This window comes from Trichoderma harzianum, assembly GCF_003025095.1.
Source record: "Trichoderma harzianum CBS 226.95 unplaced genomic scaffold M431scaffold_3, whole genome shotgun sequence".
NCBI lineage: Eukaryota > Fungi > Ascomycota > Sordariomycetes > Hypocreales > Hypocreaceae > Trichoderma > Trichoderma harzianum.
Window position 1 is genome coordinate 2,957,334 of NW_020209251.1, and position 17,049 is coordinate 2,974,382.

A 17,049-nucleotide genomic window follows, 5' to 3' on the forward strand; every position below is an offset into this window, starting at 1 on the left:
GTTCCGTAAGACGCTTCTCCAGTGGCATTCTCCATCTTAAAGCCCGCCATTGGACTCGACGACGATCTCTTCCCCACATGGAACGCGAAAAGTTGGTTTAGGGCTTGTTCGGCGCAACAACTTGGCTTCACTCTAGTTTCGGTAGCTTGCACGAGGAGAGGGGGGAAATGCGGAGAGTCAGTACCGGGTCTCAGGGCGACAGTCACCCTGGGTGCGGTCAGCATAGAGCTAGGGACCCATATTGTGTCTTGAGAAGGGAGCAAGGTTGGATTAAGGAAGAGGATTAGATATAAAGGCACGCTGATCCACTGCTCTTTGGCGGGATCTGAGCCGGATATCTTGAAGTATCTTTGTGGATTCTCAGTTTCATTCAGCGGTTATTGTGGTACAGCTGCTGTAAAGCGCAAATTCAAGATGGCGCCCAATCCAACAGACGTCAGTGTGGTGCAGCAGCAGCCCACTAAAGGTGTTTTTCGCCAATTTCGTGAAAACCCGTACATCTTTGGTCTCTCGGCTGTAAGTTGATGAAATATGCCATCATGACTGAATCAACAACATCACCGCTAATAAACATTAGTTTGCTTCGCTCGGTGGATTTCTCTTTGGCTATGACCAAGGCGTTGTCTCAGGTGTCCTGGGAATGGAGAATTTCGGTGCACTCTTCCCAAGGATCTATCTGGACAGTGGATTCAAAGGCTGGTTTGTCTCTACGCTGCTTCTGACAGCATGGTTTGGCTCCTTGATGAATGGTCCGATTGCGGATCGCTTTGGCAGAAAGGGCTCAATGATGGCCGCTGTTGTGGTTTTCCTTCTCGGATCCGCTCTGCAGTCTGGCGCAACCTCAATCGGCATGTTGTTTGGTGGTAAGTCTCAAATGTCCTATTTAGGGTCGAACTTTAGTAACATTATGTGTAGGGCGAGCTATTGCTGGCCTGGCAGTTGGTATGCTTACCATGATTGTGCCCATGTATATGTCGGAAGTTTCTACAGCTGGTATTCGAGGAACGCTGGTTGTGCTACAGCAGTGTAAGTCTCAGACGCCAAACTCCCATGTATCTAACCTGGCGATTCCGTTTCCTAATAAGAGATTCCTTATATAGTGAGCATTACTCTGGGTATTCTCGTCAGCTACTGGCTCGAATACGGCACCCAGTACATTGGTGGTACCCGTTGTGCCCCCGACATTCCCTACTCAGGCGGCACTCCTGATAAGCCTACCTTCGACCCCCGAAACGATGTTGGTCCCAACGGCTGCACTGGTCAAAGCCAAGCTGCATGGAGAGTCCCATTCGCCTTGCAAATCGTACCTGCACTTATCCTAGGCATTGGAATGATCTTTTATCCCGAGTCCCCACGCTTCTACCTCATGCGAAAGAACGAAGAAGCGGCCCTTCGCTCATTGGCCCGCCTCCGTCGCGTCCATCCCGATTCCGAGTCCCTCAGAGAAGAGTATCTTTCTATTAAAGCCGAGGTTATGTTTGATGAGGCTCATTCGCGAGAGAACTACCCCGGCAAGAGTGGTGTCAGCCTCTTCTTCTCCGAATACTACGGTCTGCTGTCAACTTGGCCTAGCTTCAAGCGTGTGTTTATCGGAAGTGCCATCATGTTTTTGCAACAGTTCCAGGGATGCAACGCCTTGATCTACTATGCTCCGACTATCTTTGGACAGCTGGGATTATCTGGAAACACCACATCGCTTTTGGCAACTGGTGTCTATGGCATTGTTAACACTTTGAGCACCCTACCCGCCCTCTTCCTCATCGACCGAGTTGGAAGACGACCTTTGCTCATGTGTGGTGCTACCGGAACGTTTATCTCCCTCATCATCGTCGGAGCTATTGTTGGCAAATACGGCGCTGCTCTTGGCGATCATAAAGTCCCAGGAGGAGTTGCAATTGCCTTCATCTACATCTACGACGTCAACTTCTCCTACTCTTTCGCTCCTATTGGATGGGTGTACCCTTCGGAAATCTTCAACCTGGGCAGCAGATCCAAGGCCATGGCTATCACCACCAGCTCAACTTGGATGTGCAACTTCATCATTGGACTTGTCACTCCCGACATGCTTGAAACTCTCAAGTGGGGCACGTATATCTTCTTTGCGGCTTTCTGCTTGATCGGCTTGGTATTTACATACTTCTGTGTTCCTGAGACTAAGGGCCGCACGCTGGAGGATATGGATCGCGTCTTTGGTGATGAGACCGCGTTGCAAGAGAAGGAAAGGCTGTTTGCCATTGCTGCCTCTCTGGGCTTGACGGCATCGATTCCGCCAGAAAAGACGGAGGCAATGACCGCTGAGGCTGAAGAGTACGCCTAAGTTTATAGGATGAACAAGGGGGTTAGAAGAAGGATAGTGAATCAATGGTGTAATAATGCAAATGTTCTATACATCAGGGCTTCTATTGTTTTTATGTGTTTTACCCTTTATATACCAAGTGTCAAACGTTAGCTGCAAAACTCGACAGCAATTGCAGTCAGTGTCTCTGTGACCTGCTTTATTGATTCAACATCTGCGTATTCCAGTTTCCCATGCAGCCCTTCTCCCTTTGGCCCCCAGAGCAACGTCGGAATACCAGCATCGGCCAGTAGTGCAGAATCTGTCCAGTAGGGTGCCCCCGATATGACTGGCTCCTCGCCCAATGTGATGCTTACGTACTTTCGAACGAGTTGTGAGAAAGGGTGGTCAAGGGCAGCCTTGAAAGAGGACCGGTTAAAGGTGGTCCGGAGAGTGTATTTAAAGTCTGGGACTTTCTCCACCAGGCCGTCGAGGATAGTTTTTAGCTCCTTTGTTACTGTTTCTGGTGTCTCGCCATTTACAGTCCGACGCTCAAGCTGGATCCGGGTGAGTGCAGGATAGGACGAGACTTCTTCGCCACCGTTGATGATGGAAGCATGTATGCTTCCCGGTCCAAGAACAGAATCGCCGGTTTGTGCTGTTAGATTGCTCGCATGTTTATCCAATTCAACGAGGAAATAACCTGCCTTGCAGATTGCATCGATACCAAGATCGTACCTTGAGCCATGAGATGCTAGACCATGGATATCCACCTCGAACCATACGAAGCCTTTGTGCGCGTATAGGATATCCATGTTGGTCGGCTCGCTGACAATGGCGCCATCGGCCCTCCAACCTGCTTCCAACACCTGCTGCGTACCGATACTCTCAAACTCTTCGTCTGCTACCCCTGTGAAAATCACGTCTCCATTTAGGCCTTGCTGTTTTGCGTTGGCTAGGGTGACCATGGCGGCTGCGATGCCGCATTTCATATCAGCCGCTCCACGACCGTAGAGCTTGCCGTCTATGATGTCGCCGTTAAGGGGATCTCCCTCGTACCCCACGAGTGTCACAGTGTCGATATGGCCGTTGAGCATAAGACTCTTGCCACCACCCGATCCGCGTGCAACGCCTACTACAGAAGGCCGACCCGGTGTTGGCTCGATCCAGTGAGTTTCAATATCACGATGTTCCATCCACGCAGTGATGTATCGGGCGACTGCAGTCTCTCCAGGGCCAGGAATAGATCCCATGGAGGGATTGGCCGAGTTGATCCTGACCAAAGTTTGCGTCAACTCGACGGGGTCGTCGCTCGCCACATCATGAGGAATGCTATAGTCTCTTGGGCCCTCTGTGCAAAACACAACCACAACTGAATCTTTGGTCAGGCCAAGCTTTTCTCTATCCGAAGGACTCAGCCTCCTGAGAGCAGCAATAGGTGCTGCACCACAGGGTCCTGCGGATACGCCTTGAGAGGTTAAATAGCTGCAAGCCTGATGAGCCTCAAAGTCCGAAACAGTTAGGCTTGCATCCACTCCGTGGCGGAGAATGGCCCATGAGATAGATGAAGGGGTCCCGCAATCCAACCCCGCCATGATGCTAGGTGTCTTTTCCGAGGTTGTGGAGGATTCACCCCTCTTGAGACTCTTCCAGAGACTGGCGGATGTATCAGGCTCGACCGTGAGGACGGTGGTTTGCTTTCCCGCTTTTTTAAAGTGTGTCACTACAGCCTGAGCAAAAGAGCCGACGCCTACGGGTACTACGACGAGGTCAGGGGTAGTAGTTCCCAGTTGGCCATCGATTTCCAACATCATAGTAAGGTAGCCATCCACAATCCACTACACGATACATTAGCAGGCTTTCAATCAATGGATAAGTAAGGGCAAGTTCACGTGCCTGCGGGATTTGAACATAGTCACCAGAGGCATAGTCCTGAACCACAATGGCGGTCTCATCTTGGGCAGCTGCCACACGGGCGTCGACGACAGCAGCGTCATAGAAGCCATCCGAAACGACAACATGAGCGCCCTCCGACTTTATTAGATCGATGGTGCCGCTATGCATGGAAACAGGTACATGTATTTGCGAAGTGACACCCAGGATAGATGCCATGCGTGCAACGGCACGGCCATGGTTACCATCTGTGGCTGCGTATAGACTGATTTTGGTGTTTTTCAGTGCTTGCTTAACGGAGTCGAGAGAAGAATCGAGAGGAAGATCAAGCCGCTGGGCGATGGCTCGAAACGTGCCCCATGAGGCCCCAAGAATCTTGAAGGAGGGGAGTCCAAGTCGACATGTCTCATCTTTGAGGTGGACAGCACCAACGCCCAACTCCTCGGCGAGATGCTTGAGAGGGACCAGGTTTGTTTGCGAATAGGCCGGTAGTTGTGAGTGGAAGCGATATGCCAGTTCTGGGCTATCTGTTAACGGCGTGGTCCATGATTTGGCTGCTGGATTGAAGTAGACAGGGCGGCGAGTCATGGTCTTGTATGTACTGTAGTGAGGGGCGGGATATGTAGATGAGGTTGCGAGTGTGATGTTATGCAGTGTGAGATGGATTAGACAGACGAGAAACAACAAACCAAGGCGAAAAACGACGGATTTTATCTGGTATATGTAGCGTTAGGTATCTTGACTCGCTCCAGCTTGCTTCTTTGGCCTCGTGTCAGCCATCTCCATTCATAGCCGGAACCAACTCCTATTTGCGCCGGCTTCAGCTCCAAGCGTGAGCCAATGGACGGCAACGTTCGATGCTAGTGACGACAAGTCTGCAAGAGATACCGAAGATGGTAAGGGGCAGGGAGTGAATCTTGGCGAGTGAGCGGAACAAACTCCGATGCGCTGGAGTGATTCTGCTGTCCGGTTGGCTGTAATTCTTCTTGTTGATGTTTTTTGATGGTGCTTTTGATGTCGTTTTTTCCCTCCCTTGTGCTGTAATCGGACCCGATAAGTACCGGTACATGTGGTGGTGCGCCGATAAAGTCGAGTGCCGCCCCTCTTTATGTGGAGGAGAAGGCGCATTGCCGCTGTACGATGCTGTCAGGCGCTGTAAGGCGCTGTAAAGAGACGTGTCTGCCCACTGTAAAACTGGGAATAATGGGCGGAGATGCTACGTTCGTGCGCATGTACACGTAGATGTACATATACCTAACTCGACATGTACTATCAAATACGTCTACACGCTTCTCCCTGCTGTTTGCTGTCATGAGAAGGCGCTTCATGAGGTCAATCTAAGGCTTGATCACAAATACAAGTCTCCTCAGACCACAATTTGCCCCTCTTCAGATGTAGAAGAAGGCGTAACCCCGTACAAGTCGAATGTACGCATGGATCAATGATAGCATCGTCACAATCACCAGATGCCCATGTACCCAGGTACCTGGTAAGTTGTCCACGGGTGCTATTATCGGGCATCCATTCATACGAGTTTGTAAGCGCCGCTCGGCCGATTAGGCGCAATCACCCGCTGTAGAACATCGCCGCCAACGGCTCTAGAACCCTGAGGAAGCGCTGTATTTTAGCGCTATACATGTTCTGTAGGCGGAAGGCGCATTGGCCAGATACCGTGCACGTGCTCCCCCACTTACCCGCGATACCGCACCCCCAAAAAAAGGAAAAAAGCGCCCTCCTGCTACGACTAAAACAGATGCTGAACATTTTCACCATCCAAGCGTGCGCCTTCTCCGCCCTCCGCCAACCGCAATCCTGTGCTCGGACAGCAGCTGAAGGGGGGGAAAAAAAGGACCCCCGACGGAGACTCCAACGGAAGACCCGCCAACAAGGACCGAGGCGCCGAAGCTGGAAGCCCGTGGATGCTTTTGCTGGCTCCGAGCTGAGCACCGGCCAGAGGCACCGAAGTGCTGCGAAACAGTCGATCCATGTTGAATCGAGCAGACTAACGAGGGATTGGGCCTCTAGCCTGCAGAAGAAGCCCTGTAGCAGATAGCAGTGACAGCAGCAGCAGTGACACGAGACTGCTGCACAAGATCCGGGCCGTGGAGCTGGTGAGACACTCAATTGGAAACTCCGAGACAGGCGACCGCGAGTCGCTGAGGCCGGACCGCGAGTCGTGAGACGGTGAGCGCTTACATACGCCGGACGATTACGCGATCTTGGCTATGGAGGACGGCCTGTTCCTGGAGGACGAGCATCGGGGCAACGTCGGCAATCTCGCCATGACTGGCGTTGGCGGCTTGGAGATTGGGATGGGAATGGAGATAGGACGGACGGGGATGGGGGCGACAATGGAGAATCAGATGGAGAATCAGCACCGCCTCATGCACCAGCAGCACCAGCCCCAGCTCCAGCCTCACGTTATCTCTCGCCCTCAATCTCACCCTCACTCTCAACCAGAACCACCGGCTCAGCAGCAATTCCCATTCGACCAGCACCAGCAGGCCTCAGACCAGCTTCCCCGCCAGCTGCAGACTCCCGTCCCCATGGACCAGTTTGGGCCGCCCTTCTTCTCCCCCTCCGATCCCTATGCCGGCAGTCCGTATGCGAGCCCGGCCGGTGGAGGCTCCAGCTTCCCCGACTTCCAGTACGAGCTGGGGTCCGACCACACCGACTCCGGCGTCTTCCCTGGCCCCGGCTCTCCCTTTGACGGTACTGTTCCGGTTCCGCTTGGTCCGGGCCCTCTAAGTGATATCGGACATTTCTGGGCCACGGAGGCTCAACCTCAACCGCAGCAGCACCAGTCACTGCAAGACAACACCAGGACCCTCAACGCCATCGACGAGTTCTTCATCAAAAACGGCGCTCATCGACCACCTGTGCCCTGCAGCTACTGCAAACGCCAACGGCTCCAGTGCCTTATCCTTCAAACCACGGAGGCAAACCCAAACCCCGTCAGCTCTTGTTCCAGTTGCGTGGCCCTCTACCGTGATTGCAGTCTTGCTGAGCGAAGCAAGAGAGATGCCTCTGCCTATGAGACTGTTCTCCCCGTCATTGGTCATCTGCACGGTGTTTGCGAGGAGGTCGACGATGCCACTACTCGCGAAGGGACAACGCAATGGCGCATTGAGCGAGAGACGGCTCCAACTGCAACTCGATCATCGTCCGTCTCTCACAAGAGGAACAGCACTCGGTCCGTCAAGAAGACTAGGGTTCTGAGAAACTGGTTCGCCACTCATCAAGAACATCCGTACCCATCCGAAGACGAAAAGTCTATGCTTTCCGAGCAGAGCGGCCTCAGCAAGACGCAGGTGATCAATTGGTTCGCCAATGCTAGGCGCCGCCATCGTCTGACCGCACAGTCACACTTCAACAACAGCAGCAAAGTGTTTCTGCAAGGATCTCCCATGCCACAGACATTCCTGTCTGGCATGTCACCAATGGAGCGCTGGCGGCATTCACCCCCGAATGAGGAGCCCGTCTCGGTATCAGCCATCGAGAACGCCATTTCTAACCAGGTTGATGAGGGAGATGCTTACCTCTACAGCTTTGACGGCAACTGTGCCACCGATGGTGCCCCTTCCTCGGCCAGCAGCGAGTCGGCCATCTTCAACCAGCACCCTACGGGTCGCTACGAGGGTTCATCCAACTCTGGATCGTCTGCCTTTTCCTTCTATCAATCTGACGATGCGGGCATCTTCTCCCTATCGGCGCATAGCTCCATCCATGGCGGCGACAGTAATTTAATAGCCGGCTCATCCAATGCAAGGGCCGCTGTGGGAGCGACGGCAGAGCGTGGAAAGGCCCACATGTTTCAGTGCACCTTTTGCCGCCAGAGCTTCAAGAAGAAGTATGACTGGGTGCGCCATGAGAGATCCATTCACCTCCCTGGCCTCGACTCTTGGATATGCAAAGTTCCTCTGCCAGAAGAACAATCACATCTTGTTTGGCGTGTCAACCACAGTGAGCCTGAATGCATATTTTGTGGTCAGGCGTCGCCAACGGAGGAGCATCTCCAAGCCCACGAGTTCCAATCCTGCGCCGAGCGTCCCGTGTCAGAGCGAACGTTTACTCGCAAGGATCATTTATGGCAACACCTGCACAAGTTCCATCGCTGCCGAAAGTGGGACGGTTGGAAGCCGAATCTCCACCTCTTACAGCATCGCCAAGACAAATATGAGAGCGTGTGCGGCTTCTGCCAGCTCAAGATGCATAGCTGGGACGAGAGGGTCCAGCATCTGGCATCGCACTTTCGCCGTGGCACCACCATGGTTGAATGGACGGGTGCCGCAACCAGCATAACCGGTGATGGCACTCGGAAGATGCCGTCGAATAGGGCCCGCACTACCCCCTTGAGTGGCGATGAAGCCGATGCATCATCACTGGGACTATTTCCCTAGTATCAGGAATTCCGCGAGTGCTGCTCATTTTGATTCATTTTAGGGAGTCATTTATGCTGCCTCAATTACGCATTCATAACCCATATAGATTTTGTACATACTTTTCAACTCAAACATTATAAATAGATTTTGGCATATCGGTAGTTTCTTAGGATAAATATACCCACTCGTTAACAAGTATCAATAAACATAGATGAAATCCTCATTCTGCAAATCCGTCACGTCCTCAAATGCCTTGTCCCCAACATTATCATCACCCATGTTCAAAATCTCCTCGTCGTATTCATTATCACCTCGCTTCCTGTCCATCATGCTCAGATCCCGGATCACCTCTGACTTGCCGAGCGCTCGTCGTCTCGCCGCTTGCCGCGTGTTAAGGACCTTGATCCAAAGCATACCTGCAACAATCAGGACTGCCAGCACCACGAAAAGAGCAAGATTCGATCGCAAACCGCGGTCGTAGCGCGGCTTCTCGCTAGGCTTGAAGAGCTGTGGACCTATAATGTTGCCGACACTCGCGCCAACAAAGAGCATACCGGTGGTGACTTTGCGCTTGGTGTCGCCGGCAGTGTTCTGGCCTGACCAGGAGTAGATCAGAGGAGAAATGCCAGGGTAGACGGAGATGATGTAGTAGCCAACAAGGAGAACGGCCCGGTCGGATGGAGCTCGGCCGGTAACGAGAAGGATGACACAGCCCGCAATGGGAGGAAGGCAGAGGAACAAGAGAACGGCAGATTTCATGTGTATCTTGTCGGATACCCAAGCGCCGCCAAGTGTGGCAATCATCTGGACTGCGCCAAAGGGGATATTAAAGAGGATCGTGGTGAAGGAGCTGAAGCCAAAGGACTGGATGATGAGCGGACCAAAGGTAGAGATGCCGCCACTGGGAATCCTATTGTAATATTAGCATTAGTAGCTGTTGTTGTTGGGTCCAGTGGCATTTGCATTAAACTTACGAGATGGTAAGCATGAGACAGGTCCAGAGCCACGTCTTTGGATCCAGCATGGCTTCGCGAACATGCTCCCATTTCCAGACGCCGGAGCCGATGCCCATCTGGTTCATTCGGAGACGTTCAATAGCGATGAGTTTCTCGTCTTCTTTAAGGAACTTTGCTTCCATGGGGGAATCCGGCATGAAAAAGCTAGTTACTCGTTAGATATGTGTTTAGATAAAGGAGAGTATTGTTCCACTTACTACATGACTATTGAAAAAGCAACAGTGATGCAGCCACAAAAGAGGAAGATAATTTGATAGGGGTGAAGGGTTGATTTGATGTGACCGAGACCATATGTGAGGAGACTTCCGAGCTATAGTATCGTTAGAAGCGATTCAGTTTACGTCGTAGACTCGCAGTGACGGCTTTACCATGTTGACAACTCCCAGCATCGCATACCAAGAGGCATTTCGAGTTGTCTGTTCTTTTCTGCGATACCACATCTGTACGACTGCAATAAAAGTCGGGGCTAATTGACATCAGTTAGCCAACGTATGTACTTAGACAATGAGCATCGTCCCTCGAGGAAAAGAAAGGCACTTACCAACTGAGGCCTCAAATGCTCCCAACAGTAGTCTCGCGGCCATCAGACCTCCAAAGTTCTTCGCAGCCGTCATGCCACACAACACTGCTCCCCAGCAAAACACCATGGTGGCACAGAATTTGCCCACGGGCAACTTCACCAGGGCGTAGGCCACCAGCGGCTGAAACACCAGCTGGGCCACATACACCACAGAGCCTAGCCATGAAAACTCCTGGCCCTCCAGGTGCGTGTCGTCGATGAGGCCAAAGACTGACGCATAGGAGAGAGTTGTCTTGTCGAGCGACTGGAGACAGTAGACGAAGAGGATGATGGGGAGGAGGTGGAGGTCGATCTTGCGGAGGACACGAGCATTCTCGCTAGGAGTGACAATGATGTTCGCTTGGTTGGCTTGCTTCAGAAACTGGGCAGCTTTGTCTCTTCCCGTGAGAGAAGAGTCGGTGTTTGGTTTCGGGACAGGGGTGATTTCGCTGGTGATGTTCTTGGAGTTGGATTCACCTTGGTTCGTGGGGGTTTCAAGGTGAATAATATCTGGGTTGTCTTTTTGAGTTGCCATGATGATGGGCTCTTACACGACGAACTGATCGACACAAGATGAGAACGATGATGTGGCCCAGACCACCATGCTTGACCGCTCCAGTTGCAGGCAATCCTCTATGATATTTATAAACACCCACAGTTCACCTGATTCTTCCCCGGTCTAACATGCAAAAGGGCTCGCATAAGCCGTGAAAGCGCCACAGAACCCCATGGGGCAAACATTATGGTTGTAAGAGCAGAATGCGGGGAAGAATTCTCGTTGTTTGATAGGCTAGACGGACATGGTGAGGGTTTCTCCGTCGGGTTTCAATCAGCTTTCTCCGTTCGTGGTTGCCCCTCAGCGGAGATTTTTCAGCTTTGCCCGTTTGCTGGATAGCCGACGGCCATGTTCCGTATTGATGAAGCGGCTGTTGATGGGAATAATAGAGCTTACAAGGGGTAATTGTAAAGTATATTTCTGGTCTAGGAAACTAGATGGTAATCGGTAAATGGTAGACCAAGTGTCTTGCAGCCCAACAGGAAATAAAGAAGCCCGAAATCGGTCTTCATCCCCACGCAGCTTGATCCGCTCAATTGAGGGACCACCAGTGTCATGTCTTTATACATACACGTGTAATATCGACATATAAATCAACTCCAACGCCCTCCTCATCTTGGCTTTCTCAAGTGTCAATTTCTTTGTCTCTCCAATTGAGATTGTATTTTTTAAAATAGAACCACCATCCATTCACCATCTCCAACATGCCTCAACAGGAGCGCGTCCCGTCATCCTGGGCGGAGAACACAGCTTCTTTAGATAAGCTGCTGCAACTCGACTGTACGGATTCTCAGCTCCCCTTTCAATTCACACTCGACGCTCTTCGCCCCAATGTTTTTCGCACAACTTTCACGTCTAAATCCCACCCTTTACCCCCTCACCCCAGTGTGCCCCTCTTGAAAAAACAGATAGAGGCTGCATCTGTAAATGTTTCCTCTACCAGCACAACAAAGAAGATCAAAATCGGCCCAATCACGGCTTCCATTGACTGGACCGAGTCTTCACCACTGCTCTCAGTCTCTCTCGACGGCAGCAAGAATGGGCCTCTTCACGAAGATTTGCCAAATCGCTCGTACGTTGTTGACGGCGAGGGCATTGCTCATTATTCGCGCTACAATAGAGATACCCTGTACGTCGGCCTGGGCGAAAAGGCGGCTCCCATGAACCTGGCTGGGAGGAAATTTAAACTTTCGGCGACGGACAGTTTTGGCTATGATATTTACCGCACTGATCCGCTGTACAAAAACATTCCACTTCTCATAAATGCGACGCCGAGTGGCTGTCTTGCTCTGTTTTCGACGACTCATTCTAGAGGCTCGTACTCTATTGGGGCCGAGATGGACGGCATGTGGGGTCGCTACAAGGTGTTGAGACAAGACTATGGAGGATTAGAAGAGTACATTATTGTTGGAAAAACTCTCAGGGACATTGTTACGACTTATGCGGAAATTGCTGGCTATCCTCTTCTTGTGCCAAGATGGGCGTTTGGGTACCTCTCCGGTGGTATGAAGTACTCCATGCTCGACGACCCTCCAGCTTCCGAGGCGCTTCTTGATCTTGCGCGCAAGATGAAGGAGCAAGATATTCCATGCTCGGCGTATCAAATGTCATCTGGTTATACAGTGGCAGAGCAGCCGCCGAAAACACGCAACGTCTTCACCTGGAATCGCCATCGGTTTTCAGACCCAGAGGCCTTTATCAAGGAGTATCACAAGCTTGGCATGAGACTAATCGCCAACGTGAAGCCCTATGTGATTGCCACTCACCCAGAGTACGAAAAGCTCAAAGCTGCAAATGCCTTATTCATCGACCCGCACACAAAAAAGACGGCCGTGACTCGACTATGGAGTGCCGGCGGAGGCGAAAGCGCTGAAGGTGGACACATTGACTTCACCTCTGCTGCTGGGTTTAAATGGTGGTACGAGGGCGTCAAGAAGCTCAGACAGGAAGGCATTGACTGCATCTGGAACGACAACAATGAGTATACGGTTACTGATGACGGCTGGATCTGTGCCTTGGACGAGCCTTCTCTCGAAGTGAGGGACGAAGTCAAAGATAGGCCGCAGATTGGTCTCTGGGGCCGGAGCCTGCACACTGAGCTTCATGGAAAAGCGTCTCACGATGCCCTCGTCGACGTCGATCCAGATGTACGCCCCTTTGTTCTTACTCGAAGTGCAACTGCTGGCACTATGAGATACGCTTGTAGTTCATGGAGCGGAGATAACACCACCAGCTGGGCCAGCATGAAGGGTGCCAATGCTCTTGCGCTCAACGCGGGCATGTCGTTAATGCAATGCTACGGCCACGATATTGGAGGATTCGAAGGCCCGCAGCCATCTCCTGAGCTACTTCTTCGATGGGTTCAGATTGGTACATACTCCCAGCGCTTCGCAATCAACTGCTTCAAGACCATCAACGAGAATAACATTGGAGACGTCATCGAGCCATGGATGTACCCGGAGATTACACATTTGGTTCGCAAAGCCATCAAGCGCAGATACGCCATGATCCCCTACATCTACTCCTTGATGCTGGAGAGCCATCAAACAGCTATTCCACCTCAGCGTTGGACTGGCTGGGGATACGAACAAGATCCAGAAGTGTGGACGGCACCAATTACAGAGGGCGAGACACAATATTGGCTCGGCGACGCTCTATTGGTTGGCGGCGTGTATGAACCCGGCGCTACGCAGGCACGAGTCTATCTTCCCAAGGCTTCGGATGAGGACGAAAGTTACATCAATCTCAAAGCTCCCTATCAGTACTTGGAAGCAGGACAATGGGCTACGATTGATGCAGAGTGGCACGGCGCAGGTATCCCGGTGCTTGCCAAGGTCGGAACAGCGATCCCGGTCGGAAGAGACGTGCAGGTCTTGTCCCCTGGAGAAAAAGAAAATGTCGCCAATCTTCCTCTGGACGACTATCGCGCGATTGAAATCTTCCCTCCCCGTCAAGGATCTAGCTCAAAGCGCTATGAGACGGTGTGGTACGAAGACGATGGTGTGTCTGCTGTTGCAAAGAACAAAATCTCCAAGTATAGCATCGCATATTCGGTTGAAGGATCTGAAATTAAGATCCAATTTTCTAGAGATGAAACATCGGGATATGTCGCGCCTTGGAAAACGCTGGTTGTTGTGCTGCCTCCTGGAGACGCAAGAGCAGTTCGTTCGACTGATGGCGTAAAAGTTCGCGACTTGGGTGTGGATGATGAGGGAAGGAAGAGATATGAGCTTTGATTAACAGAGAGTATAAAAATACATCAATATATACATCATTACAAATAGACATTAATCCTTCGTAAAATCCTTTAGCTCTCAACGTCAGCCGGTGGCCACCCGAATAGGTCTTCGCCCCCATTAAGTGCCTCGACGAGTATGTCATCAAGCCAGGCAACGCCAATCGCCGATGAAGAGAAGAGCGTGAGGCCAGGGAAATCCCACTCAAAGATGAACTGCTCAGGGACAAACGAATCCAACTCCATCCGATTTTGCGTACCATAGCCAGGCGTTCGTCGAGATGAAAAACTCTCATCATTTGCAATGCTCAGGGCCGTATTATGAGCTTCATGAGTGACGCTGCTGAATTTCTCAATGCCGGTCTGGAGGAGTTGTAGATATTGCTTTCCAGTATTACTCCGGCTTCCGTTATGATTGCCGCCGCTTGCCTCGCTTAGTTCGTTTAAGAGGATGTTGCCGTGGGCAACAAGTTCTCTGCTGGAGCGTCCTTTGCTCTCAGGTAGCAGGATAGAAAGTTTGAGAAGCAGTAAATAGCAAAAGGCACACTTTGCCCAGACAAAGTCCATTGCGAATCTCAGGTTGCGGATATACAATCTTGGTTCTTCAATCATTATATCCAGATGTTCCTCCAAAGCATCCTTGGCCATGGCAACAACCGATTTTTGAGCAGGCGACATGAAGTCGACATTTTCCACGCCGGTTGCTCTCACAGCACGACATAGAGCCATGTTTTCAGCCCAACATTTCTGGACGCGAAGGTTGACACTGAGCCAAGGTGCTTGAATGCTGTGCTTCTCGAAAATGTGTGCCCAGTCGTCGAACCATATGGATATGTCAATCCTAGCTTCACGGACAACATCCAGCATGTCTTCATCACCAAAGCCCACATGGCTAGCTAGTGAATCGTAGATTCTGCCACGAATCACATTAAGTTCAACTTGGGAGAACAAAAACAGATCGAGTTCAGTTGCAGCCGAGCTTTTAAGAATGATTCGGCTTCTCCGTGAATCGCCGACGAACTTGAAGGTTGGTAGATCAGAGGCATCGACGTGTAAGATGTGACCCAGGACGAATAGATGAAGCCAAGTCCTGATTCTTCGCATCGAAACGACTGTTTCTTCATCGATTCCTGCCGAGGGCCTTCGTGTTGCCAGCACCGCAGACCGATTGATCATCTCGTCGTAGGAGTCGGGGAAACTGAGATCAAGAGCCATCCGTGTTGCGGCTGCGACGAGGAGCGATCTCTCAGATGCATAGCATGAGCGGACCAGCAATGCTTGAATAGTCTCCAGCGAAGCCATAGCTGGCCTTGCCAAGGCGCAGTTTAGCATTCTCTTGACATGGAAATCCAGCATGTGCCATTGTTGAGTGTCGGTTCCGGTCACAACACGGCAGCCAATTGTGCAAATGGCGCTGAAAAGCAGACTGCTTCTTGCACGGATGCTCTGAAACGAGTCATATCGGGGATCAAAGACTGGCACAGAATGGTCGCATCCCTGAAAGAAGATGGAAAAATATTCTTCGGCTTGCTCAATGCTGAGCAGCCCGGCGTCCACACAATCAGGTAATGTAACAGAGCCAATCTCGAAATTGGATTTGATTTGTTTGCTGGACAGCACAGTATCTGTCGGTGATTCTGTGTGCGATGGACGAATGAGGGCTAATTCACCAGAGTTGAATTGAGCAGTTGGAACGAAGGGTCCATGCTCCAAGTTTGGTGAAACCTGTGAACTGACGCCCAGATGCTGACCGAGATTTGTGTGGCTAGTCTCAATTTGAGGACCGGTCTGTGTGGAAGAAGAAGTTCTTCGAAGTTGGTCTTTTAGTGCTGCAACCTGTTGTTCAAGCTCCTCTATTCGACTACGTGGTTGAGATGCGATGATTAGTGATGCAAGAACATGCAGTTGTCGGCGAACTGATCAAGGATACGTACAGCTGATGGGCCTCTTTGGGAGGATCGATAAAGGCGCAGATCTTTTTCAGCTCGCAGCATCTGATGTAACCGTTAATCTGAGTTAAGACACACGAGATGTCACGCTCTCTCCTCTTGTGGAAGTCGATGCAGCCGGAACAACTTACCGTGAGCAAGGTCTTTTACCATCGCATTTAGCCTTGGTCTAACTGTCAACTATCGTTTCCAAAACATAAGCTATCAACTCTAAGTAGGGTTCACCTTGGATCGACGACATGCGTTACACGATTTCTGTCGGCCAACTGTCAGCAACGGACCATTCCGAGCAGATATCAAACGTGACATGGTGGCGGCCCCGAACGCCCCTCATGACAGCGGCCTACGCCTATCTGCAGTGCTAATGCCAATACAGGCACGGATTTGCTTACCGGAATCCTCTTCTTGCGGATACGTGGGGTGTCTGAGGGCTTGGTCTCCATGGCTGTCTGTGGTGGGCGAATCGCGTCAAGTTGCTACAGTACAACGGTTGAACGATCTTGTCCCATGGCGGCGGGGAAAACGGCTAATCAGAGATATGGATATGGATATGGTTGATGCAACATTGGGCAGATGAGGGCTGCTTGTCATCGCGATAAGGATATCGACGGCAATGGGAGCCGACGCGATGGGGCTCTGGCATGGGCCATGATCCGAGAAACGCAAAGTTCCGTTTCAATCAGGACGCCACGAGAGGAGGTTAAGATGAGTGGGGGGTTGGAGTTGAGACCGTCGCACGCGGATGACTAAAGAAAGGCTGGATGCTCAGAATGCGATGACACTTGGTTTGTTGCTGTTCCTCCGTCTCAAGTCTTGACATCAGTGGCAATTAATTGGTTACTTCGTATGTGTGTACAGTTACATTTCTCTCAGGACAATCATCAATCCGTCTCGTGTAATACATATCAAGCCGCTGGCAATGACAATTACATTACTTGCAAAGCGCTACTGTACCTACGACAATCACTCCCAGAATGATCCACCTTTGACCCCAGACTTTGCAGCTTCGTATCCGAATTGCTACCTCAACCCCCTGGTCGGCCGATGGTTTGCCGAACTAAGCTTATCAAGTGGTGGAAAATTCGTCAACTCAAGCTACTCCGCACCTGTCTCTATCAATGGATCCACTGCGGAGAGTGAGGAGACAGAAACAGACAGCAGGCTGATCTGCACAAGAGATCAAG

The 17,049-nt window shown here is 51.3% G+C and overlaps 7 protein-coding genes across 7 annotated transcripts; 4 read left to right on the plus strand and 3 right to left on the minus strand.

Moving 5' to 3' along the window:
* Positions 1-414: 414 nt before the first annotated feature.
* On the plus strand, positions 415-2,317 carry M431DRAFT_3313 (hypothetical protein; the record flags this gene model as incomplete). The annotated part of the gene is made up of 4 exons (XM_024914364.1): positions 415-516; positions 578-863; positions 916-1,026; positions 1,101-2,317. 4 exons carry the CDS (start codon positions 415-417, stop codon positions 2,315-2,317), a joined length of 1,716 nt encoding a protein of 571 aa, XP_024778011.1.
* A 64-nt stretch (positions 2,318-2,381) lies between these two features.
* Positions 2,382-4,872, minus strand: M431DRAFT_362817 (hypothetical protein). The gene is made up of 2 exons (XM_024914575.1): positions 4,172-4,872; positions 2,382-4,113 (listed from the first exon to the last, which is right to left on the minus strand). Exons 1-2 carry the CDS (start codon positions 4,754-4,756, stop codon positions 2,446-2,448), a joined length of 2,253 nt encoding a protein of 750 aa, XP_024778012.1. The 5' UTR covers positions 4,757-4,872; the 3' UTR covers positions 2,382-2,445.
* Positions 4,873-5,581: 709 nt separating this feature from the next.
* On the plus strand, positions 5,582-6,307 carry M431DRAFT_362835 (hypothetical protein). The gene has a single exon (XM_024914576.1). It carries the CDS (start codon positions 5,805-5,807, stop codon positions 6,219-6,221), a length of 417 nt encoding a protein of 138 aa, XP_024778013.1. The 5' UTR covers positions 5,582-5,804; the 3' UTR covers positions 6,222-6,307.
* Positions 6,308-6,714: 407 nt separating this feature from the next.
* M431DRAFT_79566 (hypothetical protein) lies at positions 6,715-8,568 on the plus strand (the record flags this gene model as incomplete). Its single annotated transcript, XM_024922835.1, has 1 exon — positions 6,715-8,568. One exon carries the CDS (start codon positions 6,715-6,717, stop codon positions 8,566-8,568), a length of 1,854 nt encoding a protein of 617 aa, XP_024778014.1.
* A 180-nt stretch (positions 8,569-8,748) lies between these two features.
* Positions 8,749-10,660, minus strand: M431DRAFT_78055 (hypothetical protein; the record flags this gene model as incomplete). Its single annotated transcript, XM_024922643.1, has 6 exons — positions 8,749-9,460; positions 9,525-9,710; positions 9,764-9,876; positions 9,935-10,032; positions 10,108-10,521; positions 10,603-10,660. The coding sequence occupies 6 exons, from the start codon at positions 10,658-10,660 to the stop codon at positions 8,749-8,751; spliced, it is 1,581 nt and encodes a 526-aa protein (XP_024778015.1).
* A 661-nt stretch (positions 10,661-11,321) lies between these two features.
* On the plus strand, positions 11,322-14,341 carry M431DRAFT_505859 (glycoside hydrolase family 31 protein). The gene has a single exon (XM_024918704.1). It carries the CDS (start codon positions 11,386-11,388, stop codon positions 13,915-13,917), a length of 2,532 nt encoding a protein of 843 aa, XP_024778016.1. The 5' UTR covers positions 11,322-11,385; the 3' UTR covers positions 13,918-14,341.
* On the minus strand, positions 13,989-16,308 carry M431DRAFT_77854 (hypothetical protein; the record flags this gene model as incomplete). The annotated part of the gene is made up of 4 exons (XM_024922625.1): positions 13,989-15,777; positions 15,851-15,910; positions 15,997-16,028; positions 16,258-16,308. The coding sequence occupies 4 exons, from the start codon at positions 16,306-16,308 to the stop codon at positions 13,989-13,991; spliced, it is 1,932 nt and encodes a 643-aa protein (XP_024778017.1).
* Between the last annotated feature and the right edge of the window lie 741 nt (positions 16,309-17,049).

Bases quoted from the DNA above. Each gene is read 5' to 3' on its own strand.
- M431DRAFT_362835 (XM_024914576.1), top strand. From the start codon at position 5,805: ATGTTCTGTAGGCGGAAGGCGCATTGGCCAGATACCGTGCACGTGCTC.
- M431DRAFT_505859 (XM_024918704.1), top strand. From the start codon at position 11,386: ATGCCTCAACAGGAGCGCGTCCCGTCATCCTGGGCGGAGAACACAGCT.
- M431DRAFT_362817 (XM_024914575.1), bottom strand. From the start codon at position 4,756: ATGACTCGCCGCCCTGTCTACTTCAATCCAGCAGCCAAATCATGGACC. The intron at 4,114-4,171 runs GCACGTGAACTT...TGTATCGTGTAG, and splicing joins ACTATGTTCAAATCCCGCAG to TGGATTGTGGATGGCTACCT.